Source organism: Bombina bombina, chromosome 1, assembly GCF_027579735.1.
Source record: "Bombina bombina isolate aBomBom1 chromosome 1, aBomBom1.pri, whole genome shotgun sequence".
Taxonomy (NCBI): domain Eukaryota; kingdom Metazoa; phylum Chordata; class Amphibia; order Anura; family Bombinatoridae; genus Bombina; species Bombina bombina.
This window is the reverse complement of record NC_069499.1, coordinates 1,456,316,307-1,456,343,226: the sequence shown is the minus strand read 5'-3', so window position 1 is coordinate 1,456,343,226 and position 26,920 is coordinate 1,456,316,307. Positions and strand designations below refer to the sequence as shown.

Here is a 26,920-nt window from a genome sequence, read left to right as displayed (position 1 = left end):
AGTATAACAGCAGGTGGTATGTTCCAAACTTGGTTTATTAAACTCAAATCAAAAACAGCAATGTGTTTCTCAGTCAACCAGTGGCTGCACCTCACTATATAGTGCAAAGATTCCTTGGGACACAGTATCCTGATCCACTGTGGTTGGAGCTATACCGGAGGCCAGTCTGCTGGATGACTGATTCTCTCCTGCTCTATTTGCACCATAGAGGGGTGTTCCAACAAATGTGAGTGAAACATTTAATGTATAATTTCACCCAAGTCCATGTGTTGCTTCCGTTATCTTCTATTTTCTACAGACTACTGATGATAATAGAGATAATAGAGATAATAGAGATAAGAGAGATAAGAGAGATAAGAGAGATAAGAGAGATAAGAGAGATAAGAGAGATAAGAGAGATAAGAGAGATAAGAGAGATAAGAGAGATAAGAGAGATAAGAGAGATAAGAGAGATAAGAGAGATAAGAGAGATAAGAGAGATAAGAGAGATAAGAGAGATAAGAGAGATAAGAGAGATAAGAGAGATAAGAGAGATAAGAGAGATAAGAGAGATAAGAGAGATAAGAGAGATAAGAGAGATAAGAGAGATAAGAGAGATAAGAGAGATAAGAGAGATAAGAGAGATAAGAGAGATAAGAGAGATAAGAGAGATAAGAGAGATAAGAGAGATAATAGAGATAATAGAGATAATAGAGATAATAGAGATAATAGAGATAATAGAGATAATAGAGATAATAGAGATAATAGAGATAATAGAGATAATAGAGATAATAGAGATAGAGATAGAGATAGAGATAGAGATAGAGATAGAGATAGAGATAGAGATAGAGATAGAGATAGAGATAGAGATAGAGATAGAGATAGAGATAGAGATAGAGATAGAGATAGAGATAGAGATAGAGATAGAGATAGAGATAGAGATAGAGATAGAGATAGAGATAGAGATAGAGATAGAGATAGAGATAGAGATAGAGATAGAGATAGAGATAGAGATAGAGATAGAGATAGAGATAGAGATAGAGATAGAGATAGAGATAGAGATAGAGATAGAGAGAGAGATAGAGAGAGATAGAGATAGAGAGAGATAGAGAGAGATAGAGAGAGATAGAGAGAGATAGATATAGATAGATAGAGAGATAGATAGAGAGAGATAGAGAGAGAGATAGAGAGATAGATAGAGAGAGATAGAGAGATAGATAGAGAGAGATAGAGAGAGAGATAAAGAGAGAGATAAAGAGAGAGATAAAGAGAGAGATAAAGAGAGATAGAGAGATAGAGAGATATATATATATATATATAGAGATTAGAGATATATATATATATATATATAGAGATTAGAGATATATATATATATATATATATAGAGATTAGAGATATATATATATATATATATATAGAGATTAGAGATATATATATATATATATATATATATATATATATATATATATAGAGATTAGAGATATATATATATATATATATATAGAGATAGAGATATAGAGATAGAGATATAGAGATAGAGATATAGAGATAGAGATATAGAGATAGAGATATAGAGATAGAGATATAGAGATAGAGATATAGAGATAGAGATATAGAGATAGAGATATATAGAGATAGAGATATATAGAGATAGAGATATATAGAGATAGATATATATAGAGATAGATATATATAGAGATAGATATATATAGAGATAGATATATAGAGATAGATATATAGAGATAGATATATAGAGATAGATATATAGAGATAGATATATATAGAGATAGATATATAGAGATAGATATATAGAGATAGATATATAGAGATAGATATATAGAGATAGATATATAGAGATAGATATATAGAGATAGATATATAGAGATAGATATATAGAGATAGATATATATATATATATATATATATATATATATATATATATATATGGGACTTCCTTAATCATATTTGATCTGTTCACTGTAATCATCACTTCTGATCTATTATCATTGTTGGATTGTTAAATTGATAATTTTATAACCACACTTAGATCTGTAGACTCACATAACTATTTGACCTAGGGCGCCCCCTATATATTTTTAGTATTCATTTCTCATTCAATTACACACGTAATAAAAAAATAATCTCTCCACTTCTTTATGGTCAATATGTAATTAAATAAAGCTCGTCTCCCCCTGTCCATTTTTTTTTTAAATGTGTATTAAGATTACTCTACACTACATTATTTTGTCTGCTCAATCTGCTCCTGTAGTGTACAGTTAATGAATTTAGGAGTAACCTTAAAAAAGGGATATAACCTTATTTGCTAGGTTTACTGTAATTCTGCACAGTGCATAATTATATACCATTAGCTTAGCACCAGCTTTCTAAAGCAAAGGACTACAGAGATATTGTACTATGACAATTAAATTTTACAGAACGCCGCTCCCGGCTCTGAGCAGGTCTATTTTTTTTTTTTTTCAAATATGCGCAGCGCGGGCTCACTGTCTATTCACAGCCGGCCCGATCTCGCTATTAAACTCAATGTAGCTCGCTCCCGGTTACCAGACCAAACTACATTTAGTTTAATAGCGCGATCGGGCCGGCTGTGACTAGACAGTGTGCCCGCGATAAACTTATGAGGGGGGAAAACCCCCCACAAAAAAAACAAAAACAGACCCGCTCAGTAGAGCCAGTAGCGGAGTTCTGTAAAATTCAATTTTCGTAGTAAAATATCTCTGTAGTCCTTTGCTTTAGAAAGCTGGTGCCAAGCTAATGTTAGATAATTCTGCACTATGTGCAGAATTATCCAACATTATTTGCTAGGTTTACTTTCCCTTTAATGTGCATATTAAAAACATACAGGTGGAGACAAACTTTATTTAATTGTCATTACATTTAACAAGCTGGGAGATGCTTTATGTCTGATTACATGTGTAATTGTATGAGAAACGACAGTGAGCGCATGTCGAGCGCATGTCCATGGCCGCTTTAAGAAGAAATTTCTACCTTAAAATGTGCATGCTTTTAATTAAGTAGTCATATTCCAAACATTCTTTTGAAACATGTGGAGTGTGATTACGTAATGTGCATATTGAGGTCGCAAATGTTGACAAGGGAGCTAATTTAGACAGCCCCCCTAACTTTGCAGACATTTAAACTTGCTGCACGGGTTATCTAAAATAGTAAATCATCTGCCGCAGAGATATTGGCAGCTGCAATTTACACTCACTGCTCTGTGAACTTATGTGCAGAGCTTTTAAGGTTAAGTTCACGGAGCAGTTAGTGTAAATTGCAGCTGCCAGATGTCTGCAGCACACAATTTATTATTTAGATAACCTGTGTAGCAAGTTTAAATAATGTCTGCGGAGCTGGGAGGCCAGGGACCAGCACACACTTTTTTCTTCCACAGTTCCTAAAAACTTCCCTATGTCATTAGTCACTGACTAGGGACTGTTGCCAAAGAACAAGCTGTGTGGGGAGTGTAAATTAGGTAGGCACACAGAGTTGATATCAACACTATCAGAACAGGGAATTATATACTTATTTTAACCCCTTTAGCTGTAAAATGTAATAAGTGTCAATGTCACTTTTTAGATATGCACACATTCTTGATTAAAATATTGTGTTAATTTTGACTACACTATCCGTTTTACTTTGAAATAGGAATACTTACAAACTGTCCCTCATCTATTCCTATCACAGAACAGGCCATAGCATCAGGAATAATGTCTTTGAGATTACATGTAGACACAGCTGCCATTGTTCTCCTGAAAAATGCCAAAAGTATAAAATGGTTTGCTGTATCAGATTCATGATAGTCCAATTTTTACATTAGTTTCCATTTAACACCCTAATTTATTTATATTATCAAAATACTCACAATCTTGTTATATGTAGAGGATCCAGCAACTAAATGAGCAGTGTTAATTTAGTCAACTAAAATGAGCATAAAACTAAAGAAATTCTGATGACTAAAATGGCATTTTAGTCAAAAGACTATGACTAAAACTAAATCAAAATTTGCTGTCAAAATTAAGTTTCTAAATCTGTCTGTACTGCATGTTTAAACCTTAATACAATAAATAATAACAGGTGTTATGTTTACTCCTGGCGTATATAATGAGTTTGGAAATTATAGAGAAATGCTGACATAATACATTACACTTTAACTAAACCCCTTATATTTTAGTCGACTAAAAGCAACTGAAGATTTAGTCGACTAATATCTACTGAAGATTTAGTCGACTAAAACAATTCAGATGACTAAAATACAACTAAAACGGCATTTTAGTCAAAAGACTAAAACTAAAGACTAAATTGAAATTTGCCGTCAAAATTAACACTGCTAATGAGCATGTGTAGAATATATACACACATTTTTTGCGTCACATGATACAGGGGCAGGGAAATTGAAGCAACTTTGAATTTGTCAGTATATATCTAACACTTATCTGAAATTCAAAGCAAGAACTATTGCATTGTCTTATGCATTTTTCTATTTGCAATTCTACTGTATTTATTGGCCCTTTAAGGTCACTTGTAAGTAGTTACTGTAAATATATAAATGAAGCAAGTGAGTGTTGTCCCCAGGACCTATTTAAATAGTCATCACTTAGCCGATTTTACTGAATATTAAAATCGTACATGAAATAAAATAGTTTTTTCAGATAAAAAAAGGTTTAAAATATAGGTTATCAAAATTTACTTAGTTCTCATAGTATTCTTTGTTGATGGGATACATAGTTAGGTACCATGCACATTTCTGGTGTAGTACATTATTTTTTAAAAAAATCCATGTTGCTCCAGTCATGCCTGCTCCTACATCTTCCAGCCTGCTTTTCAACAATACCAAGAGAATGAAGTAACTGGAAAGCTTTTTTTTTTTTTTTAAAAAAAAAAAAACCTCTGAAACAAAGAAAATTGCTTTATGTCCCGTTAAGCTAAAATGAAGCTATTCCCGCCCCCCCCCCCCCCCCCCCCAATATTTGCACAGATGTTATGTTAATTTGTGCTCTGGATAGCTTAACATTTATAAATAAGTGTTATAAAGTAGCTGGGTTGGGGCAGTTTAATACTCTGCAATATTATAACGCCCCAGCTTGCAAAATTTTCTATCAAGAATACTGAATGAGAAGTCAACTTGTTCCTCCTAATGGGAATCTGTGTTCTTCCCCGGCACACAGACTGGCTTGCCATTGGCAGTTTGATCAACACATTTCACTTGCTCCTCTCCAGATCGGGTGGAGTCTCTGCAGCTCTATATTTGTTACATTGTGGTTTGTTTGCCCTATAGCTTCCTGTCTGTGCCACACTTTAGTCAGTAATATTAGTAAGCAGAGAATGAATTCACTGGGGGACCCTCTGAACGTTAGGGGAAGTTGATAACCACTTTGCACTTGTAAGACTGCGCAATTATCCACGGCACTAGTTGCTCTTAGAAAGCTAACCCAGTGTCCCAAAAATGGTTCCTTCGAATGGGAGAGGTGTAGAGCTGAAACCTTGACAACTCTGTTCCGTGTAAACTTCCAGGAGAGCTGCTTTATAGGCAGTGTCTGCAGCATGGTATGCAACAGGTGCAGGTCGTTTGAAAATAGTTAAAGTGATGGTAAACATGTATTTTAATGGTATACAGATACTAGTCAACTTACGACCTATGTGACTTATGCCCATCCGCACTTACGACCATGTGTTGTACTGAAGGCGGTGCTTGTGTGCACAAAGGCAAGGCGGTGCTTATGTGCACGACAAGTGTCTAAGCAGCAGCCTTTGCATAGGTCTCACCATGTCGCAGTCCAAAAGGCCATTAACGTGTAGCGGCAAAGAAGAGGAAAGCTCTTGATTTAGAGATAAAAACGTAAGTCAAAGCAGTATGATGAAGGTAACAAAAATGAACGTGATTGTGAAATACGAGTTTCATATCATGCACAATCATTAAGGACAAGAAACATACGTGAAGCGGTAAAAATGTTCTGCACCAATTAAAACAAAAAAATAGTCAAGGACCCATTCACGAAAAAAGAAAATTTATGCTTACCTGATAAATTGATTTCTTCTACGATACGACGAGTCCACGGATTCATCCTTACTTGTGGTATATTATCCTCCTGCTAACAGGAAGTGGCAAAGAGCACCACAGCAAAGCTGTCTATATAGCTCCTCCCTTGACTCCACCCCCCAGTCATTCGACCGAAGGTATAGGAAGAAAAAGGAGAAACTAAAAAAAAAAAGGTGCAGAGGTGACTGAAGTTTGAAAACAAAAACATAATCTGTCTAAAATGACAGGGAGGGCCATGGACTCGTATCGTAGAAGAAATCAATTTATCAGGTAAGCATAAATTTCCTTTTCTTCTACTAGATACGACGAGTCCACGGATTCATCCTTACTTGTGGGATAATACCAAAGCAACAGGACACGGATGAACGGGAGGGACAAGACAGATACCTAAACGGAAGGCACCACTGCTTGAAAAAAACTTTTCTCCCAAAAATAGCCTCCAAAGAAGCAAAAGTATCAAATTTTTAAAATTTGGAAAAAGTATGAAGGGAGGACCAAGTTGCAGCCTTAAAAATCGGTTCAACAGAAGCATCGTTTTTAAAAGCCCATGTGGAAGCCATCGCTCTAGTAGAATGAGCCGTCATCTTTTCAGGAGGCTGCTGTCCAGCAGTCTCGTATGCCAGGCGGAAGAGGTAGCCGTAGCTTTGACCCCTACGCTTTCCAGAATAAACAATGAAAAGAGAAGATGTTTGACTGAAATCCTTGGTCGCTTGTAAGTAAAATTTCAAGGCACGAACCACGTCCAAGTTATGTAACAGACGTTCCTTCTTAAATGAAGGATTAGGACATAAGGAAGGAACAACAATTTCCTGATTAAAATTCTTATTTGAAACAACCTTAGAACAAAACTTTTCAAGATAAAAGCTTAATATCCATGGAATGCATGGGTTCAAACGGAACCCCTTGAAGAACATTGAGAACTAAATTCAAACTCCATGGCGGAGCAATAGGTTTAAACACAGGCTTGATTCGGATTAAAGCCTGACAAAAAGACTGAACGTCCGGGACATCCTCCAGACGCTTGGCTAGTGTAGTAAAATTGACAAAGCAGAAATTTGTCCCTTTAAGGAACTAGCTGATAATCCCTTCTCCAATCCTTGTTTGGAAAAGGACAACATCCTAGGAATCCTAACCCTACTCCATGAGTAGCCCTTGGATTCTCACCAAGAATGATACTTACGCCATATCTTATGGTAAATATTTCTAGTGACATGCTTTCGAGCCTGAATCAAAGTATCAATGACTGACTCAGAATCTCCGCTTAGATAAAATCAAGCATTCAATCTCCAGGCAGTCAGCTGCAGAGAATTTAGATTTGGAAGTTGGAACGGACCTTGGATGAGAAGGTCCTGTCTCAATGGCAGTTTCACGGTGGCAGAGATAACATGTCCACTAGATCTGCATACCAAGTCCTGCGTGGCCACGCAGGCGCAATCAAGATTACTGAAGCTCTCTCCCGTTTGATTCTTGCACGACCAAGGTACTGCTAGAGCATCTATCAGTACAGCTTGGGGATCCTTTGACCTGGAACCGCAACAAGGAAGTTTGGCATTCTGACGAGATGCCATCAGATCCAATTCCGGTGTACCCCATTAATGAATCAATGACGCAAACACCTCCGGATGGAGCTCCCACGGATGAAAAGTCTGACAACTTAGAAAATCCGCTTCCCAGTTCTCTACTCCCGAGATATAGATTGCCGATTGAGGACAAGAGTGAGTCTCCGCCCATCGGATTATCTTTGAAACCTCTATCATCGCTAGAGAACTTTGTTCCCCCTTGATGATTGATATATGCTACAGTCATGATAGTGTGACTGGAATCTTATGAATTTGGCCAAGGCCAACTGAGGCCACGCCTGAAGCGCGTTGAATATTGCTCTCAATTCCAGAATATTGATTGGTAATAGGGACTCCTCCTGAGTCCAAACACCCTGAGCCTTTAGGGAATTCCAGATTGCACCCCAGCCCAAGAGGCTGGCGTCAGTCGTCACTATGACCCATGCTGGCCTGCGGAAACACATTCCCTGGGACAGATGATCCTGTGACAACCACCAAAGAAAAGAGTCTCTATGTCAAGATTTATCGGAGGCGATAAATTCGCACAATCCCCATTCCACTGTCTGAGCATGCACAGCTGCATTGGTCTGAGATGAAAGCGAGCAAACAGAACGATGTCCATTGCCGCTACCATTAACCCAATGACCTCCATACACTGCGCCACTGATGGCCGAGGAATGGACTTTAGTGCTCGGCAAGTAGTTAGAATATTTGACTTTCTGACCTCCGTCAGAAAAATTCTCATGTCTTCTGAGTTCCAAAGAATGGAACTTCTTGTTAGTGGAACTAGTAAACTCTTCTCTATATTCACTTTCCAACCGTGAGTTCTTAGAAATGCCAACACTATGTCAGTGTGACATTTGGTCAGGTGATAAATTGACGGCTGGATCAAAATATCATCCAGATAGGGCGCCACTGCTATGCCCCGCGGCCTGAGAACCGCCAGAATGTTCGTCCAGAAAGGCGAACCTTAGAAACTGATGATCCTTGTGGATAGGCATGTGAAGATACACATCCTTTAGGTCCACGGTGGTCAAATATTGACCCTCCTGGATCATTGGTAAAATTGTTCGTATAGTCTCCATCTTGAACGATGGGACTCTGAGAAATTTGTTTAGGCATTTGAGATCTAAAATTGGTCTGAAGGTTCCCTCTTTTTTGGGAACCACAAACAGATTTGAGTAAAACCCCTGTCCCTGTTCTAGATTTGGAACTGGACAAGTTACCCCCATGGTATAGAGGTCTTTTACACAGCGTAAGAACGCCTCTTTTTGTCTGGTCTACAGACAAACGTGAAAGATGAAATCTCCCTCTTGGGAGAAAATCCTTGAATTCTAGCCGATACCCCTGGGTCACAATTTCTAATGCCCAGGGATCCTGAACATCCCTTGCCCAAGCCTGAGCGAAGAGAGAAAGTCTGCCCCCTCATGCTGTCTTGGTAGCAGCAGCAGGCTTCTTAACTTGTTTACCTTTATTCCAGGCCTGGTTAGGTCTCCAGACTGACTTGGATTGTGCAAAACTACCCTCCTGCTTTGTGGCGGAAGGGTCCACCTTTAAAGTTTCGAAAGGAACAAAGATTATTTTGTTTAGCCCTCATCTTAACAGTCTTATCCTGAGGTAGGGCATGACCTTTACCTCCAGTAATGTCAGAAATTATTTCCTTCAGTTCAGGCCCGAATAGGGTCTTGCCTTTAAAAGGAATAGCTAAAAGCTTAGATTTTGATGCTACATCAGCAGACCAAGATTTAAGCCATAACGCTCTACGCGCTAAAATGGCAAAGCCTGCATTTTTCGCTGCTAAATTTAGCCATTTGAAAAGTGGCATCAGCAATAAAGGAATTAGCTAGCTTGAGAGCCTTAATTCTATCAAAAATATCATCTAATGGGGTCTCAACCTTAAGAGACTCCTCTAGAGCCTCGAACCAAAAAGCTGCTGCAGTAGTAACTGGAACAATGCACGCTATAGGTTGTAGAAGAAAACCCTGATGAATAAACAATTTCTTTAAAAAGACCCTGTAATTTTTTATCCATAGGATCTTCGAAAGCACAACTGACCTCAATAGGTATAGTTGTACGCTTAGCTAGGGTAGAAATAGCTCCCTCCACTTTAGGTGCCGTCTGCCAGGAATCCCGAATGGTGTCAGATATGGGAAACATTTTCTTAAAAGGAGGAGGGGGAGAGAACCTGGTCTATCCCATTCCTTAGTAACAATGTCGGAAATTATTTTAGGGACTGGAAAAACATCAATGTAAGTAGGTACCTCTAGATATTTATCCATCTTACACAATTTCTCTGGTGGTATTACAATAGGGTCACAATCATCCAGTCTCGCTAAAACCTCCCGGAGTAACAGGCGGAGGTGTTCAAGCTTAAATTTAAAGGACATCACGTCCGAGTCTGTCTGAGGTAATACATATCCTGAATCTGAAAGCTCTCCCTCAGACAGCAATTCCCCGACCCCCAAATCAGAACACTGTAAGGGTACATCGGAAATGGCCAATAAAGCATCAGAGGGCTCAGCATTTACCTTAATACCGGACCTACTGCTCTTACCTTGTAAACCTGGCAGTTTAGATAATACCTCTGTAAGGGCAGTAGACATAACAGCAGCCATATCTTGCAGAGTAAAAGAATTAGACGCACTAGAAGTACTTGGCGTCGCTTGAGTGGGCGTTAGAGGTTGTGTCACTTGGGGAGAATTGGATGGCATAATCTGGTTCTCTTCAGACTGAGAATCATCTTTATCACTTAAAGGGACAGTCTAGGCCAAAATAAACTTTCATGATTCAGATAGAGCATGTAATTTTAAACAATTTTCCAATTTACTTTTATCACCAATTTTGCTTTGTTCTCTTGGTTGAAAGCTTAACCTAGGAAGTTCATATGCCAATTTCTTAGACCTTGAAGCCCACCTCTTTCAGATTGCATTTTAACAGTTTTTCACCACTAGAGGGTGTTAGTTCTCGTATTTCATATAGATAACACTGTGCTCTTGCACGAGAAGTTATCTGGGAGCAGGCACCGATTGGCTAGACTGCAAGTCTGTCAAAAGAACTGAAAAAAAAGGGGCAGTTTGCAGAGGCTTAGATACAAGATAATCACAGAGGTTAAAAGTATATTAATATAACTGTTTTGGTTATGCAAAACTGGGAAATGGGTAATAAAGGAATTATCTATCTTTTAAAACAATAAATTCTGGTGTAGACTGTCCCTTTAAAATATGCTCTTTGCAATGTAAGGCCCTTTCAGTAGGGTTCCACAATGGCTTCTAAACACAGAGCATTGACTTTCCTCGATGTCAGACATGTTGAACAGGCTAGTAATAACCACAAAAAGTCTTGAACACTTTATTGAAAAAACAATAAATTTTGAAAAACGGCACTGCGCCTTTAAGAAGTAAAAAAAGCGCACAATTTTTCCAAATCTGGTTTAAAATGCTAAAACGCTCACAATTTTTGCATATATCTTTCTTATATTGTAGCCTAAGATTGCACCACAAGTAAGGGACAAATCAACCCTCTATAAGCAAAACGTTATTCCAAAAAAATTAAATTAACAACCCTCTGCACCTCGCCACAACTCTGCTGTGGCGCCTACCTGCCCTCAGGGGTCTGAAAAATCTCCCTATGACTCAGTTAGGCTATGTCTTCAGTTTGGGCCCAACTGGAGCCGAAGTTTGCTGCCTTCATGTGAAAATCAACTGCGCATCTGAGGTGCGAAAATTAGGCCCCGCCCATCATATGCCATGTCTCCCAGCCTAAAAAAAAACGCTATGAAGTGGTATAGGAACTAGCCATATGGGTACTTGCTACCCAAATAAATGTATAAGCCTTGTGAAAACTTCCAGTATAATGCCCAGTAACAGTGAACATAAAAAAAACGTTTCTGCCATAAAAACGTTATTTTGCCCCAGTGTAACCATGCTGCCATCCTTTGCTGCATTTAGCCCAAAAACATTCACACACAGGTCTCCAGTAATAAACTACTGAACATACCTCAATGCTTGTAGCATGAAAAACGTTCCCCCACTGAAGCTTCTCTAGTACTCCTCAGCCATTCTGTAGGAACTCATCTGGTTCTTAGTGACAACTGCTAAGATCATAAACCTCCAGGCAGAAATCTTCTTTCATCTACTGCCTGAGTAAAAATAGTACTCACCGGTACCATTTAAAATAATAAAAAAAGTCTTGCTTGAAGAAAATAAAAACTATCATTGCAAAACCTTTCACTTTACCTCTTCCTATTACTAGTATAGGCAAAGAGACTGACTGGGGGGTAGAGTCAAGGGAGGATAATATCCCACAAGTAAGGATGAATCAGTGGATTCGTATCTAGTAGAAGAAACTAACAATTCAGATGAAGGCTAAAAGTGAGACTTTAAGGAGAAAGCTGGTGAGGATTACAAAGAATTTCCAGGCAAGCACTGGGTGGTTTAGAAGTTGTAGAAGAAAATTGTTGGCATAATGTGCAGGTTTCAGGAGAAGCAGCAAGTGCAGATTCAGAAGCCACTGCAAAGTTCAGAGACATTTTGGATGAATTAATACAAGAGGGAGGGTATTTACCTGAACAAATATTCAACGTTGATGAAACACGTCTGTTCTGGAAACAGATGCCCGAGCACACCTACATTCATCAAGAAGCAAAAACCATGCCAGGATTTAACCCCTTAATGACCACAGCACTTTTCCATTTTCTGTCCGTTTAGGACCAAGGCTATTAACATTTTTGCGGTGTTTGTGTTTAGCTGTAATTTTCCCTCTTACTCATTTACTGTACCCACACATTATATACCGTTTTTCACGCCATTAAATGGACTTTCTAAAGATACCATTATTTTCATCATCGTATAATTTTACTATATAAAAAATAAATTATGAAATATGAGAAAAAATAGAAAGAAAAAAAAAAAAAACAAAAAAAAAAAAAACGACACCTTTCTAACTTTGACCCCCAAAATCTGTAACATATCTACAACCCCCAAAAAAAACACCCATACTAAAAAGTTTCTAAATTTTGTCCTGAGTTTACAAATACCCAATGTTTACATGTTCTTTGCAAGTTATAGGGCCATAAATACAAGTAGAACTTTGCCATTTCCAAACCATTTTTTTTCAAAATTAGCGCTAGTTACATTAGAACACTAATATCTTTCAGGAATCCCTGAATATCCATTGACATGTATATATTTTTTTTAGTAGACATCCCAAAGTATTGATCTAGGCCAATTTTGGTATATTTCATGCCACCATTTCACCGCCAAATGCGATCAAATACAAAAAATCATTCACTTTTTCACACAAACTTTCTGTTTCTCACTGAAATTATTTACAAACAGCTTGTGCAATTATGGCATAAATGGTTGTAAATTTTTCTCTGGGATCCCCTTTGTTCAGAAATAGACATATATGGCTTTGGCGTTGCTTTTTGATAATTAGAAGGCCGCTAAATGCCACTGCACCACACGTGTATTATGCCAAGCAGTTAAAAGGTTAATTAGGGAGCATGTAGGAAGCTTTTTGGGGTAATTTAGCTTTAGTGTAGTAGACAACCCCAAGTATTGATCTAGGCCCATTTTGGTATATTTCATGCCACCATTTCACCGCCAAATGCGATCAAATTAAAAAAAAAAAAGTTAATTTTCACAATTTTACGTTTCTCACTGAAATCATTTACTAACAGCTTGTGCAATTATGGCACAAATGGTTGTAAATGCTTCTCTGGGATCCCCTTTGTTCAGAAATAGCAGACATATGACTGGCGTTGCTTTCTGGTAATTAGGCCGCTAAATGCTGCTACGCATCACACGTGTATTATGGCTAGCAGTGAAGGGGTTAATTAGGTAGTTTGTAGGGAACTTGCAGGGTTAATTTTAGTTTTAGTGTAGAGATCAGCCTCCCCACATCAGACCCCCTGATCCCTCCCAAACAGCTCCCTTCCCTCCCCCACAATTGTCCCCGCCATCTTAAGTACTGGCAGAAAGTCTGCCAGTACTAAAAAAAGTTTGTTTGTTTTTTTAAAATTATTTTAGCATATTTACATATGCTGCGGTGTAGCATCCCCCCTTAGCCCCCAAAACAGCTCTCTAACCATCCCCATCTGCCTTATTGGGGCCGGTCTGCCAGTACCCAGTTGCAAAAAAAAAGTTTTTTTTTCTGTAGTGTAGCTTCCACCCCCCCCCCCCCCACAGGCCAACCCCCACCACCTGCCTGATCATTTTTCTCTTTTTATCGTAATTTTTAACTACAACTTTTTGTGTAGTGTAGCGGTTCCCACCCGCTCCCTCTCTGTGCCCGCGTGCGCCCCCGCTCACATCACCAGGGCCATCGATGGCCGCCACTCGCCTCCCATGATACCGGCCATCGATGTCCAGTGCAAAGAGGGCCACAGAGTGGCTCTGCATTGGATGGCCATACAAGGTTATTGCAGGATGCCTCCATATCGAGGCATCACTGCAATAACCGGAAAGCAGCTGGAAGCGAGCAGGATCTCTTCCAGCTGCTTTCCACACAGAGGACGTGCAGGGTACGTCCTCAGGCGTTAACTGCCTTTTTTTATTTTTGGAGGACGTACTCTGCACGTCAATCGTTAAGGGGTTAAAGCATTCAAGAATCCGGTAAGCTTGTTACGGGGAGGAAAATATTTTGGTTTTAAGCTTAAGCCATTTCTTATCTATTGCTCAGAAAACCCACGTGCATTTAAAAACATTAATAAGCACACGCTGCCTGTGTATTACTGGTCAAATGCTAAATCGTGGATGACTCAGACATTGTTCACAGACTGGTTTGTTAACTGTTTCATTCCCCAAGTTCGTGAATATTGCTAAGGAAAAGTAATCCATTTTAATGATTTTAGACAACACACCTAGACATCCACCACACCTGGGCAATGTTAATCCTGATGCAAAAGTGGTTTATTTGCCACCCAGCAACCGATGGACCAAGGGGCAATTGCCACGTTTAAAGCATACTACTCAGATCTACATTCTCCCAAGCCATAGCTGCTACAGATGCTGATGAGGACATAACGTTGCATGATTTTTGGAAAAGTTATAACATTCTTCAGTGCATAAAAAATATTGCAGCAGCGTGGGAGGATGTAACAAAAGTACATGAACGGAATTTGGAAAAAGTGCCTAAAACGGTATGTGAACAGATTTGAAACAGGAAGAGCTCAATGAAAATTTGAGAAAACGTTGTGAGATTTGCAAACAATCTTGAATTGGAATGTGAAGTGGAAAATGTAGAAGAGCTGTTAGATTATGAGTCAAAAGAACTTTTAAAATGAAGATCTAATAGAACTGGAAGCAGAGAGTTTGAGGAAAAAAGGAGGGAGGAAGACAAAGAAGAGCCAGAGAAGAAATTCACTGCAAAGTGGTTGGCTAAAGGTTTTACATTGCTAAATAAAGCCGTCTGTTTTGAAAACATGGACCAGAATGTTGAAAGATTTAACACGTTGGCGCTCTACAAATACACAACAGTCAAATTCAGGATGCTGTGTGCGGCTATTGTGAAATCTAGGAGGAAAAGAAACAAACAAAACAAAACAAAAAAAACAACACCATTTCAAACAAATCTCAGCATGTTTTTTGAAAAGAACACTGCATCTGAAACTCCTCCAGCCTCAACTCACCAAGATGATAACTGATGATTTGCAGTCAAGTATGAATCAAGAGTGATTACTGTACCGTATATTTAACTGTAAAATTTTGCAAGTACAGTAAAAGAAAAAATTAAGCTCAGTTATTTTACTTTAAACTTTTCAGAAATAAAGTAAGTGTTAAAGTTCCTGCAAAGTACTGTACAAGTACAGCAAATGTTATTTTATTGTTTGCACAGTACAGTAAATGTTATTGTTTGCACAGTACTACAGTAAATGTTTATTCATACTGTATTACTAAAGGTATTTAAAACAACTCTGGTGAAAGTTATTAATCATGAAATATCTGCCCCACACCCTACAATAGACCATATTTGCATGCCATATATATTGGCCGACTTCCAACCAAAAATTGTCTTACGACCGGAAGGTCAGAACGTAACGCGGTCGTAAGTTGACGAGTATCTGTAATCATAATACCTCCACTAGCTAAAACGCAATTTTTTTTTTAATTCACTTTATATTTTGTACTTTTATTCTTTGCATTGCAACATTTAACTCCACCCCCATGCTTTACATTATACTACGGAACCGACGTGTATTGCGGTCCCATCCGCTCTACACGTCAGAGCCTATGCGCACTCCCAAAAGGGATGTCAAACAGCGCGTGTGAGGATCTGATGTATGCGAGAAAACATTGAATCACACGATTCAAAATTTACCAATTTCAACATACCAGAGTGATCCGCAATTGAGCAAGCAATCATCCCCAAATGTGATTAACAAGCATTTTATGGTAATTGTTGGCCCAACAGTCAGAGCGATGTGTATCATTTGCGCTCTATTGTCCAGGCGTGAAATGGTCTCATTGAAGTCTGTCAAATGACAGGCTTATTGGAGGATGATGAAACTTGGACAATATGCAATCATAAGGGGCTGGAAAGCAATCGCATCAGAAAGACTATTACAATTGTCTTTACATTGACATGTGTTAATAAAATTTTGAATACAGATTTTAAATCTCAACGATCATATTTACACAATATAAACCAGAGTATACCATCACTAAGTAGAAAAGAAAAAAGCGGATCCATCCAATACTTTCCAAAACTGACTTTATTGTAATAGTTTTCTTTCACAGATAGCCGTTGATGATATCATGTTAGGAGTTAAACCCCTCTGGGACTAGTGTCTTAAAGATAAATATCCAGTATGCCTCTTGCTTTTTTAGAGCATTCAGCCTGTCACCACCTCTGTGTGACTTTTGAATATGTTCAATGGCTGACCAGCTGAAAGTGCTTAGATCTTGGTTGTGTTCCTCTATAAAGTGGGATGCAAGAGCAGAGCAAGATACATCATTCTCTATATATGAGATGTGCTCTCGAATTCGAGTTCTTACATCGCTTGTTGTCATTCCAATATACTGTTTTTTATGCTCTGTGCATTCAACTAAATAGATTACATGGTCAGTAGAACATTTTATACAGCCTTTAATATCGTATTCTAAACCAGTAGTATATGACTTACAGGTTTTAGTTACTTTGATATAGCCACATGCTCTGCATCTTCTACATTTATACACTCCATTAGTATGCAACCAAGAACTTCCTGTATACCATCACCAACTGTTCCCTATACACAGACCAATTTTTTTCACTTTCTGCGATGAGTATTTTTTTTTAGTGAAATGTTTCTGCAGGTCATTTTTAAATAAAATTCCATTTTAAATTAAGCAGTTATACTAAAGCACCAGAACAATTGCAATGTGTTTGTTAACTGGAGAATAAAGCCATTTTTAAAGTTTTAGAATATATCGCAGTATTTAAAAATTGCATTGTAAATTAGCTGCAGACAAAAAAAAAAATAAAAAAAAATTGTAAAATGTATCTTGAATAAATTGGTTTCCTTTTCTCTTCCTCTAACATAAAAGTGTAGTATTAAAAAAGGTGCATTGCTCATACGAACGTCTTCCATTCAGAAAAAAAAAAAAAAAAAAAAAAAAAACAGCCCTACAGACTGGGAAAGGCTAGGGGGGCGGGTTTGACAATAATCCCCGAGAGCCAGTCAACAATCAATGCACTGCAGCCAGAGCACAGCTCCGTTTGAAAAGAACAGCCTAATGTGTAGCAGTGCTGCAAAGTTAAAGCGCTAACAGTTCCTGTATGTTTCCGGTTCTTTCTGCAGACATGCTGCATTTTCTGCGAGGACATCTCAGATCACTATTTTCTGCCTTGGGAATACACACACACAATATGCCCCCATCCGGGTACTTCATAATGCCACCCGGCTAACAACATTTACTGGGGAGAACACTGGGGATGAAAGTGCCCCAAAAAGGCTACTTACTGGTCATGTGTTGCAAGACACTCTTTGCTGTAACGTGTGTCCTTAGCATATTTTATTACCAGGCATTTGTACTGGGCAATCTGAAATCTTCTGACTCGGCGCATGAGCTCTGTGCTATAAAACAAAATATGCAGATATGAAGAGAACGGTTAACATTGCTCCATTTACACACAAAAAACAAAACCACCACAACTTTAGGTATAAAGCACAGGACCCAGCCACAATCAAATTAAGTATGGGGGGGCGCGACGACGCACACATACATCTCACCTCTTTCCAGAAAACATTGGGCCAAATATCACCTGTAATACAAAAAAAAAAAAAAAAAAAAAAAAAAGTTAAACTTCACACTTTGAGGCACCATCGAAATACATGCAGTTTACACTATATTGGTTTAGGCATTTTGTAGGCAATGTAAGAGAAAAAAAAACAAACAAACAAAAACCCCAATCACTATTGCTCATTTTAAGTTTCCTTATTAGGCCCTTTTTTATGCTTACCAGATAAATTCCTTTCTTTCCTGGCAGGGAGAGTCCATGACTTCATTCCTTACTGTTGGGAAATACAACACCTGGCCACCAGAAGGAGGCAAAGACACCACACAGCCAAACGCTTAACCACATCCAGATTGTGAAGCAAACGTTCCTTCGCTGAAGCATTGGGACACAAGGAAGGAACAACAATCTCTTGCTTGACGTTACGATCTAACACCACCTTAGGAAGGAAACCTAACCTAGTAAGTAAAACCGCCTTATCGGCATGAAAAACAAAGTGAGGTGGGTCACACTGAAAAAGTAGAGATCGTAGAGACTCTGCGGGCAGAGGCAATGGCTAATAGAAACAAAACTTTCCAAGATAAGTTACTGGCAGATAAACCCTTCTCCAAACCTTCCTGGAGAAGATAAAAATTCTGGTAACCTTTACGTTATGCCAAGAAAAACCACGCTCCTCACACCAGTACAGGTAAGATCTTCATACCTTATGGTAGATGCACAGAGTAACCGTCTTAAGAGTTTAAATCAAAGTGTCCGACACCCTCAGAGAATCCTCTCCTGGCTAGGAGTAAGCGTTCAATCGCCACGCATTCAGCCTCCGAGAATCTAGATTTTGATGTAGGAAGGGACCCTGTATTAACAGGTCCCTGTGACAAGGTAGCCTCCACGGGAGAAGAGGACATGCAACAAGGGACAGTCAAGTCCAAAAAAAAAAAAAAAAAAACAACAAAAAGTCTGTTTTAAATAGGGCATGCAATTTTAAACAACTTCCCAATTTACTTTTATCACCAATTTTGCTTTGTTATCTTGGTATTCTTAGTTGAAAGCTAAAACTAAGAGGTTCATATGCTAATTTCTTAGACCTTGAAGACTGCCTCTAATCTGAATACATTTTGACCACTAGAGGGCATTAGTTCACATGTTTCATATAGATAACATTGAGCTCATGCACATAAAATGACCTAGGACTGAGCACTGATTGGCTAAACTGCATGTCTGTCAAAAGAACTGAAATAAGGGGGCAGTCAGCAGAAGTTTAGATACAAGATAATTACAGGAGGTAAAATGTGTATTATTATAACTGTGTGGTTATGCAAAACTGGGGAATGGGTAATAAAGGGATTATCTTTCTTTTTAAATAACAAATTCTGGTGTTGACTGTCCCTTTAAACAAATTTCTAATTTATGCCTATTATCAAATTTTCTTCATTCTCTTGGTATCGTTCTTTGAAAAGCAAGAATGCAAGTTTAGATGCCGGCCCATTTTTGGTTCACAACCTGGAATGTTATAGCTGATTGGTGAATAAATTCACCCACCAAAGTGCTGTCCCGGGTCTGAACCAAAAATTGGCAGGCTCCTTAGCTTAGATGCCTGTTTCAACAAAAGATAGCAAGAGAACGAAGAAAAATTCATAATAGGAGTAAATTAGAAAGTTGCATGCTCTATCTGAATGAAATTCAGAAAAATTGAGTTTAACCCCTTTGCGACCAAGGACGTGCCAGGTACGTCCTACAAAAAACTACCCTTAAGCCACCAAAGACGTGCCTAGCATGTCCTCTGGCGTTTGAAGCTCGACTGAGGCATCACTGCAATCCCCTTTTTTACCCACCGATGCAGGGAGGGCCACTCTGCATCGGCCATCGATGTTGCTGATCGTTGGTGGGTGGGAGCTGTAGCAGGGAGGTGGGTGGGCGCCCCATTGATGGTCCTGGATCAGTTTGCGCGGTGCTGCGGGAGTGCGTCACATTTACCTGATTGCAATGTATGGGAAGGAGGGACAGAGGGGGAATACATGGTTTTGCAAGGGATCTGGGAGGGCAGCTACACTACAGAATTTTTTTTTTTTTTTTTTTTTTAATAAAGAAAAATAAATTATTTGGGGCATATTTGGTACTGGCAGAAAGCTGCCAGTACCCAAGATGGTGGCAAACAAGTAGAGGGTTAGAGAGATGTATGGGGGGGGGGGGGGAGAATCAGGAAGGTTGGGGGCTAAGGGGGAATCCATCACTGCAGTATGAATATAAAAAAATATATAAATGCCTTTTATGTTAGTACTGGCAGACCTTCTGCCAGTACTTAAGATGGCGGTGACAATTGTGAGGTGGGGGAGGGAAGAGAGCCAAGAACTAAATAATTTCAGTGAGAAACCTAAAAATGCAAAATGGGCCTAGATTAATACTTTGGGTTGTCTACATTAAAGCTAAAATTAACCCTACAAGCTCCCTAATTAACCCCTTCACTGCTGGGCATAATGTGCGGTGATCAGCGACATTTAGCTGCCTTCTAATTACCAAAAAACAATGCCAAAGCCATATATTTCTGAACAAAGGGATCACAGAGAAACATTTACAACCATTTGTGCCATATATATTTCACAAGCTGTTTGTAAATCATTTCAGTGAGAAACCTAAAGTTGTGAAAAAGTGAACAATTTTTTTAATTATTTGATCGCAGTTGGCGGTGAAATGGTGGCATGAATTATACCAAAATGGGCCTAGAATACACATACGTCAAGGGATATTCAGGGATTCCGGACAGATATCAGTGTTACAACATAACTATCGCTAATTTTGAAGAAAAAAAAAGTTTGGAAATAGCAAAGTGCTACTTGTATTTAGTGCCCTATAACTTGCAAAAAAAAGCAAAGAACATGTAAAAATTGGGTATTTCTAAACTCAGGACAAAATTTACAAACTATTTAGCATGGGTGTTTTTTGGTGGATGTAGATGTGCAACAGATTTTGGGGGTCAAGGTTAGAAAGAAAGTGGATTTTATAATTTTATATAGTAAATTATTCGATATGATGAAAAAAAGTCTATTTAATGGCAGGAAAAAATGGTATATAAATGTGTGGGTACAGTAAATGATTAAGAGGAAAATTAACGCTAAACACAAACACCGCAGAAATTTAAAAATAGCTCTGGTCCCAAACAGTCAGAAAATTGAAAAGTGGTCTGGTCACTAAGGGGTTAACTCTGCTTGAGGGTCCCTCAATCTCGACCCGTACCTGGGCAGTTTGGCATTGAGACGAGAGGCCATGAGATCTGTCTCCGGAATCCTCCATCTGCTGCAAACACATAAGGGAGGAGTGACCATTCCCCCGCAATATGGATCATTGACAGCATACAATTGTGAGCTTCTATCCATTCTAAGATTTGGGACACCTCCCTCATCGCTAAGGAACTCCTCGTTCCTCCTTGATGGTATGATGTAGGTGACCGTGGTTATATTGTTAGCGCTCTACAAATTAATAACTGATTGGAATCAGATAAACTGGGACACTCAGATTGGGCCAAGCCTTCAGCTTATTGAAGATAGCCTGCAATTCCAAAATATTGATTGGAAGAGTGGACTCCTGAGTCCACAAACCTTGTGCCTTCTTGGCACCCCAGACTGCTTCCTAGCCCAAAAGGTTGGCGTCTGTAGTCACAATCGTGCCTCGAGACAGGTGATCTTGACAAAGCCACCAAGTTAGGACAGGTCCAAATGATCGCTGTTTCATTGTCTCAGCATACATAGTTGTTGAGGTCTGAGACTGAATCTGGCAAAGGGAATACTGTCCATACAAGACACCATGAGTCCAATCACCTCCATACATTGGGCCACTGAATGTCTTAAAGCAGCCTGGAGGGCAAGGAATGCTGAGGTCAGCTTGTGATTTTTAGTGTTAAGACATAGGTAAAGCGCTATGTGTAAAGGCTACGAACCCCCAACTATGTAGTACCTATACATGGAGAGTACTAGGGATAGTTCCTGGACTGTTTTTAGTGTCTAAATCACTTATGTGGACTGCAGCACCCCTCCATTGTATCGTACCAGCTTGCTGAGGCCTACCTCACAGAATGCTGATGCAGGAAAGACCATCCAGTGCAAGTAAATATTTTGCAGAGGATACTTGCAGATAAACCAGCAATCCCTCGGGTGAAAGCTAAGACAGGGTCCCTGTGATGCCTAAGAGATTTACCCTTAAGAGTACTCCTTTGCCCATGCTCTACTCAGAATCATGGAGACATTATCCTTAAGTCTTCCCTGAGTAAAGATGTAAGAGGGGTACTGGGTCTCAAGTCAGGTCTGAGCTCCCAATAAAATGATTAGATAGAAAATATAATCTTGCTTGCAGTGCACTTCTCTACACCTCTTTTCAGAGGCCAAGAACAAACTGATTGGGGAAGAGGAGGTGGGAGGGATTAAGCACTTGTGAATGTTCTTGACCTCCTAGTGGCAGGAAATATATCCCACATGTCATGGACACTTATTGACTCCTCTTATGGAAAGAGGATATAGAGAATATATATATATATATATATATATATATATATATATATATATATATATATATATATATATAAAACACACATTTGCGCCTGCATGTGTAGGAGTATGACTGCATGTGTCTATCTACATTGGTGCATGAAAAAAAAAAAAAAAAAAAGGCATTCCCTAATACTATGCAGCAGCTGTAAGTTTTAAAATGACTATTTGATTAAGAAAAAAACCTAAAAATAAATGTGAAAAAGTTAAAGGGGCAGAAAGCATTAAAATTAGGAGAGGACTGAGCTGTCGGGCAAATAGGTCTTGGATCGAAGGCCTGGCACATAGGGGGGCTTGCCAGAGGAGATACTGGCCCCACCAGCCACCCTAAAGCTGCTCTTTGTGTGCTAACTCCATTCACATTCATTTAAAAAAGCTAGTGCAGTGCCGACAGCTGAGCTATGCTAGCAGTTGTGAATATTTAGGAATGATTGGCAGCAGGCAGGCAAATTTTAGTATTGGGAATGCACTAGCAGTACCTAAGCAGTTAGAGATCTGTAGAGTGTAATTGTGTCTTCGTATAATTTCATAACCAAACCAAAGAAAATTATTCTCTAATTTAAAAAGGATACTAAACCCAATTTTATTTATATAATGATTCAGATAGAGCATGCAATTTGAAGTTACTGTCTAATTTACTCTCATTAACAATTTCTTTGTTCTCTTGCTATCTATTTAAAAAGCAGGAATATAAAGCTTAGGAGACAGCCCATTTTTCATTCAGAAACAGGGTTACACTTGTTTATTGGTGGCTAAATGTAGCCACCAATAAGTAATCACTATCCAGGGCGCTGAACCTAAAATGGGCCGATATTCTGTCAGATCAGCTAAAGGAAGTGGTTTGTCATCTGACCGCAAATACTCACAGCACATCAGAAATTACAATCTACCCGTCAGATTCTTGGACACTAACACAGGTCGAAGTTTTTTTTTTAGTATTGCATCGCCATCTTGAAAATTGGAAGGTGATTACTTCATCTTGATAAAGGCCATCCAGGCCGAAACATGTAGATTGTTCTCACAGTATTCTACATATCAGCAGAGCGAATAGGAAGCCACTTAGTGGGGAGTATAGCGCTGTGGACCTGATAATTTGAAATCACAGTAATCCTCAGATTGGCAGAGCGACCCCATTGGATGACAAATTGTGAGTAATCTGCTGTGGAGCAGATCGGAGTCACTGTTTTTACCATCACAAGAGTTCCCGTATTATAGCCATATAAACAGGTTTTTCCCAGATTGCTTGGTGACATCTGTCACTACGACAGAGACATTGCTCTGTCAAAAGATCTTTATAGCCATTGAGGAGATAGAGGATATCCGGCCAAACATACAACAGATAAGAGTCAAGTGACTTGAGCACATAAGGAAACGTCAAGGCTGTCAAACCTGTTTGGTTTGTATAGCCCCCACATGAGAATTATCACAGCCACAAGTTTAACACTGCGGATCACCCCCTTTTCGCACGTCACAAGATCTTAATTTATATCCACTGCAGTGCGATCCTTTTTAAACCGGTACCATTTCTATTGTATACCAATGTTTGAGATCAGTTTTATTATGCTTTTCAAATGCTTATTTGATTACTTCACATATAATCACAGTAAAATTGCTTTTAACCATATTCACTCTGTTTAAGCACCTGACTATTCATCTGTCATGATATAAACATTCTTTCTGTATTCACATCTCATTCTGCTCTAAATCCAGTTTGTCTTTTTTTAGCACTCTCCAATACTGCCTTTTGTTGTATTCACTTAATTTACAGACTAGAGGAGGTTCAAGCAATTTAGGATTGATACATCTCATTGTTTTGATCACATAAAGTGATTACGTCCAAAATGTATATTGCTACACTTCACTAGAAGTATGCAAAAATGGCAAATAAAATCAGATGCAAGAAAATAGATCATCATATTAAACTTTCTGTAGATTGTTCTCCACCAAAACTTTATTCTACCTAAATTGTCTTCCCTCTGTTATGCGTACAACAGAATTCTTAATTATGCGTGAATTCTGTAAATGAATCAATATAGCTGGTAAAATTTTTTTTTTGGTCGAACATATGACTGGGAACCATATTGGGGCCATGGACAATAAAATGTTTAGATAAGACAATCTTTTTCTGCAGCAGTTCTAATTGAATCTCCTTATGTACAGCATAAGATTGCTTTCCACTATAGCGATATATATGGCTTGTGATCCCGTATCATTCAACTACACTGCACCACTTGCAATATACATCATTCAGAAGCAACTATTGTAACTGCCTTAAGTAAATAAAGACACTTATTCCTATTAAATGGAGCAATTCTACAACAGCTATATCCACAAACTTGACATATAGAATATATACACATACATCCCCAGAACCTACAAAAACTGCACACTTTACATCCAAAATGTAAATTGCTACACTTTTAATACCTTACAGTTTTAAAGATGGAGAAACAATCCTCACAAAAATTCAACCTGAGTTAGTATCCAACAATCTGACCTGTAGATTGCAATTTCTGACCCGGTGGAGCATGTGTGGGGAGTATTCATGGACTTCCATTATCTGATCTAACAAATTTGCTAATCTGGCAGAACACTGGCCTCCAAAAATGTTACATTCCTGCTTTTTAAATGAGGATAGCAAGAGAATGAAGAAAAATTTATAATATGAGTAAATTTGAAAGTTTAATGCTATATAATAGCTCAGTAGAGAAAAATTAGAACGAATGTGCTATTCTTGTACATAATCCCTCATGTGCATGATAGCACTTAAGGAAAATGTCAAGCAAATATGTATACTTTTAATTAGAGAAAAGTGGAAATGTAAAGGAACATGTAATGCAAGAAGAAAAATGCATGGGTGTGCAGGATTTATATAATACTAACAATCGCATGATACATTCATATTTTTCCCTACTACCTACACAACACATGTACCTAAACCACTTGGTATCCTGACTGCTTTTACAAATCACGTTTTGTCTCTTGAGCGAGGGAAAGGAGTAAAAGCCAGGAGAAAAACTAAAATAATTTGAGCCTCTGGTTGAAGTGGAGCACAATTTACAGAGGTATTTGTACCTCAATATTTTTTTTTTATATAAATGTGGGATAAAACAAAGTGACATGCTTTTTTCTTTTTTGAAAGAGGAGAAATTCCCATTTCAATAGTCCACTTGCCAACCCCCACCGTTAAATGCAGGTGATCAAGTCCTAAATATTGGTGGTTTTAAATTTTAAAACTAATGCTTTGGAATCATAAAATGGAACACTTATGAAATACGCACAACACCTGCACAATGATTACGACTTGCTGAAGGCTCAGGTGATGGTTGGTATTTTTTTTAAGCATTTTTTAATTAAAGGTATATACGTTTGTTTTCCTTTTTAAAGACAATTTGATATAGTACCGTTCTTAATGAGCTCCTACAGAGTTTAAACAGTCTACCAACCAAAACATGCAGCTTTGGCTTAGAAAGCTAATAACAGACTGAACATATATAAAAATAGTTATTCACCTGGATCTGGCCACGGGATTTGCTTGGAGAGCTTGGCATAATATCAGGCACGTTGAGACAATTCATGATAACAAATACAGTGGAGTAAACAACCAAGGCAGCGTTCTCAAGATAAACCGGCACTAACCAACAAACGCAAAGTGACCTATTGAGAAACCTAACAACTGGCGGGAGTATATGTAGCTCACAAAGATGACAAATCTTAAACGTGTTTCCGCGCGCTCTTATCCTAAAATCCACCAATTAGCACACGAAGAATGAATAATCGTTTTGCCATTGACATAACCCAGCCAATCATACCTTTCAAAAAGCAAGACGGCGCTTGCAGAGTGGTTGACTGGAAAGCAGTTTGGGGCGGGGCCTTTGTATCTAATTTGCTTTCTGTTGGCTTTCGTTTGACAGAGAAACAGTTGTGAGGAGAAAAGGCGCGTAACTTTTGAAAATAACATTTTATATTTTCACAATCTGTTATTTTATATCCGTTCGGGGTTGTAAAAGGGGTGAAGCAATTTTAAGGTTGATATGTCAGTAGTTTTAGAACGCAAAAAAATAAATCAATCTGCCAGGAATTCCCACAGCGAAAAAAAAATAATGAGGCATAATGTCTAATACATGTAGCCAACACAGTTAACTGTATTGACATATTTTGGGTAAGTTATAAAAAATCAATGATTATAAATCTTTTTCATTAAGTGTCCACTGCAGGCGTACTTTTTTCCCCGTAACCCAGCTGCAACGTGTAACCTCTTGGCAACTATATGATTTTACCGCTTTGCTTAGTCATTACAGGGTACTTGTTTTAACATCTTTAGATGATAATAATAAATAGAGCAATAGTTTAACCCTTTAATTTATGTAAGTAATTTACACAAACCAATAATTTAAAGTGATTGTAAAGTTTAATGAATAATTGCCCAGTAACTAAAAGTAATCTTAAAGGGGCAGTAAACTTACAAACTGATTATGTGCAGAATTTGGCTTAGGGCCAAATGTTCCCTTCGTAAGACTATATTTTCTTATAGCCAACCTTCTCTTTGACACGAACACGCCCTTCCTTTTCCCAAT

General features: G+C 38.4%; 1 protein-coding gene across 1 annotated transcript in view; it reads right to left on the bottom strand.

The window, feature by feature from the left end:
* TK1 (thymidine kinase 1) overlaps positions 1-26,033 on the bottom strand; it is a 54,319-nt gene extending 28,286 nt beyond the window's left edge. The window contains exons 1-4 of the mRNA XM_053706133.1: positions 25,856-26,033; positions 17,807-17,838; positions 17,537-17,650; positions 3,653-3,746 (exon numbers count right to left, since the gene is read on the bottom strand). Of these exons, the coding sequence (XP_053562108.1) occupies positions 3,653-3,746; positions 17,537-17,650; positions 17,807-17,838; positions 25,856-25,921 (306 nt within the window). The 5' untranslated portion in view covers positions 25,922-26,033. The remainder of the gene's footprint in view (positions 1-3,652; positions 3,747-17,536; positions 17,651-17,806; positions 17,839-25,855) is intronic.
* Positions 26,034-26,920: the final 887 nt, after the last annotated feature.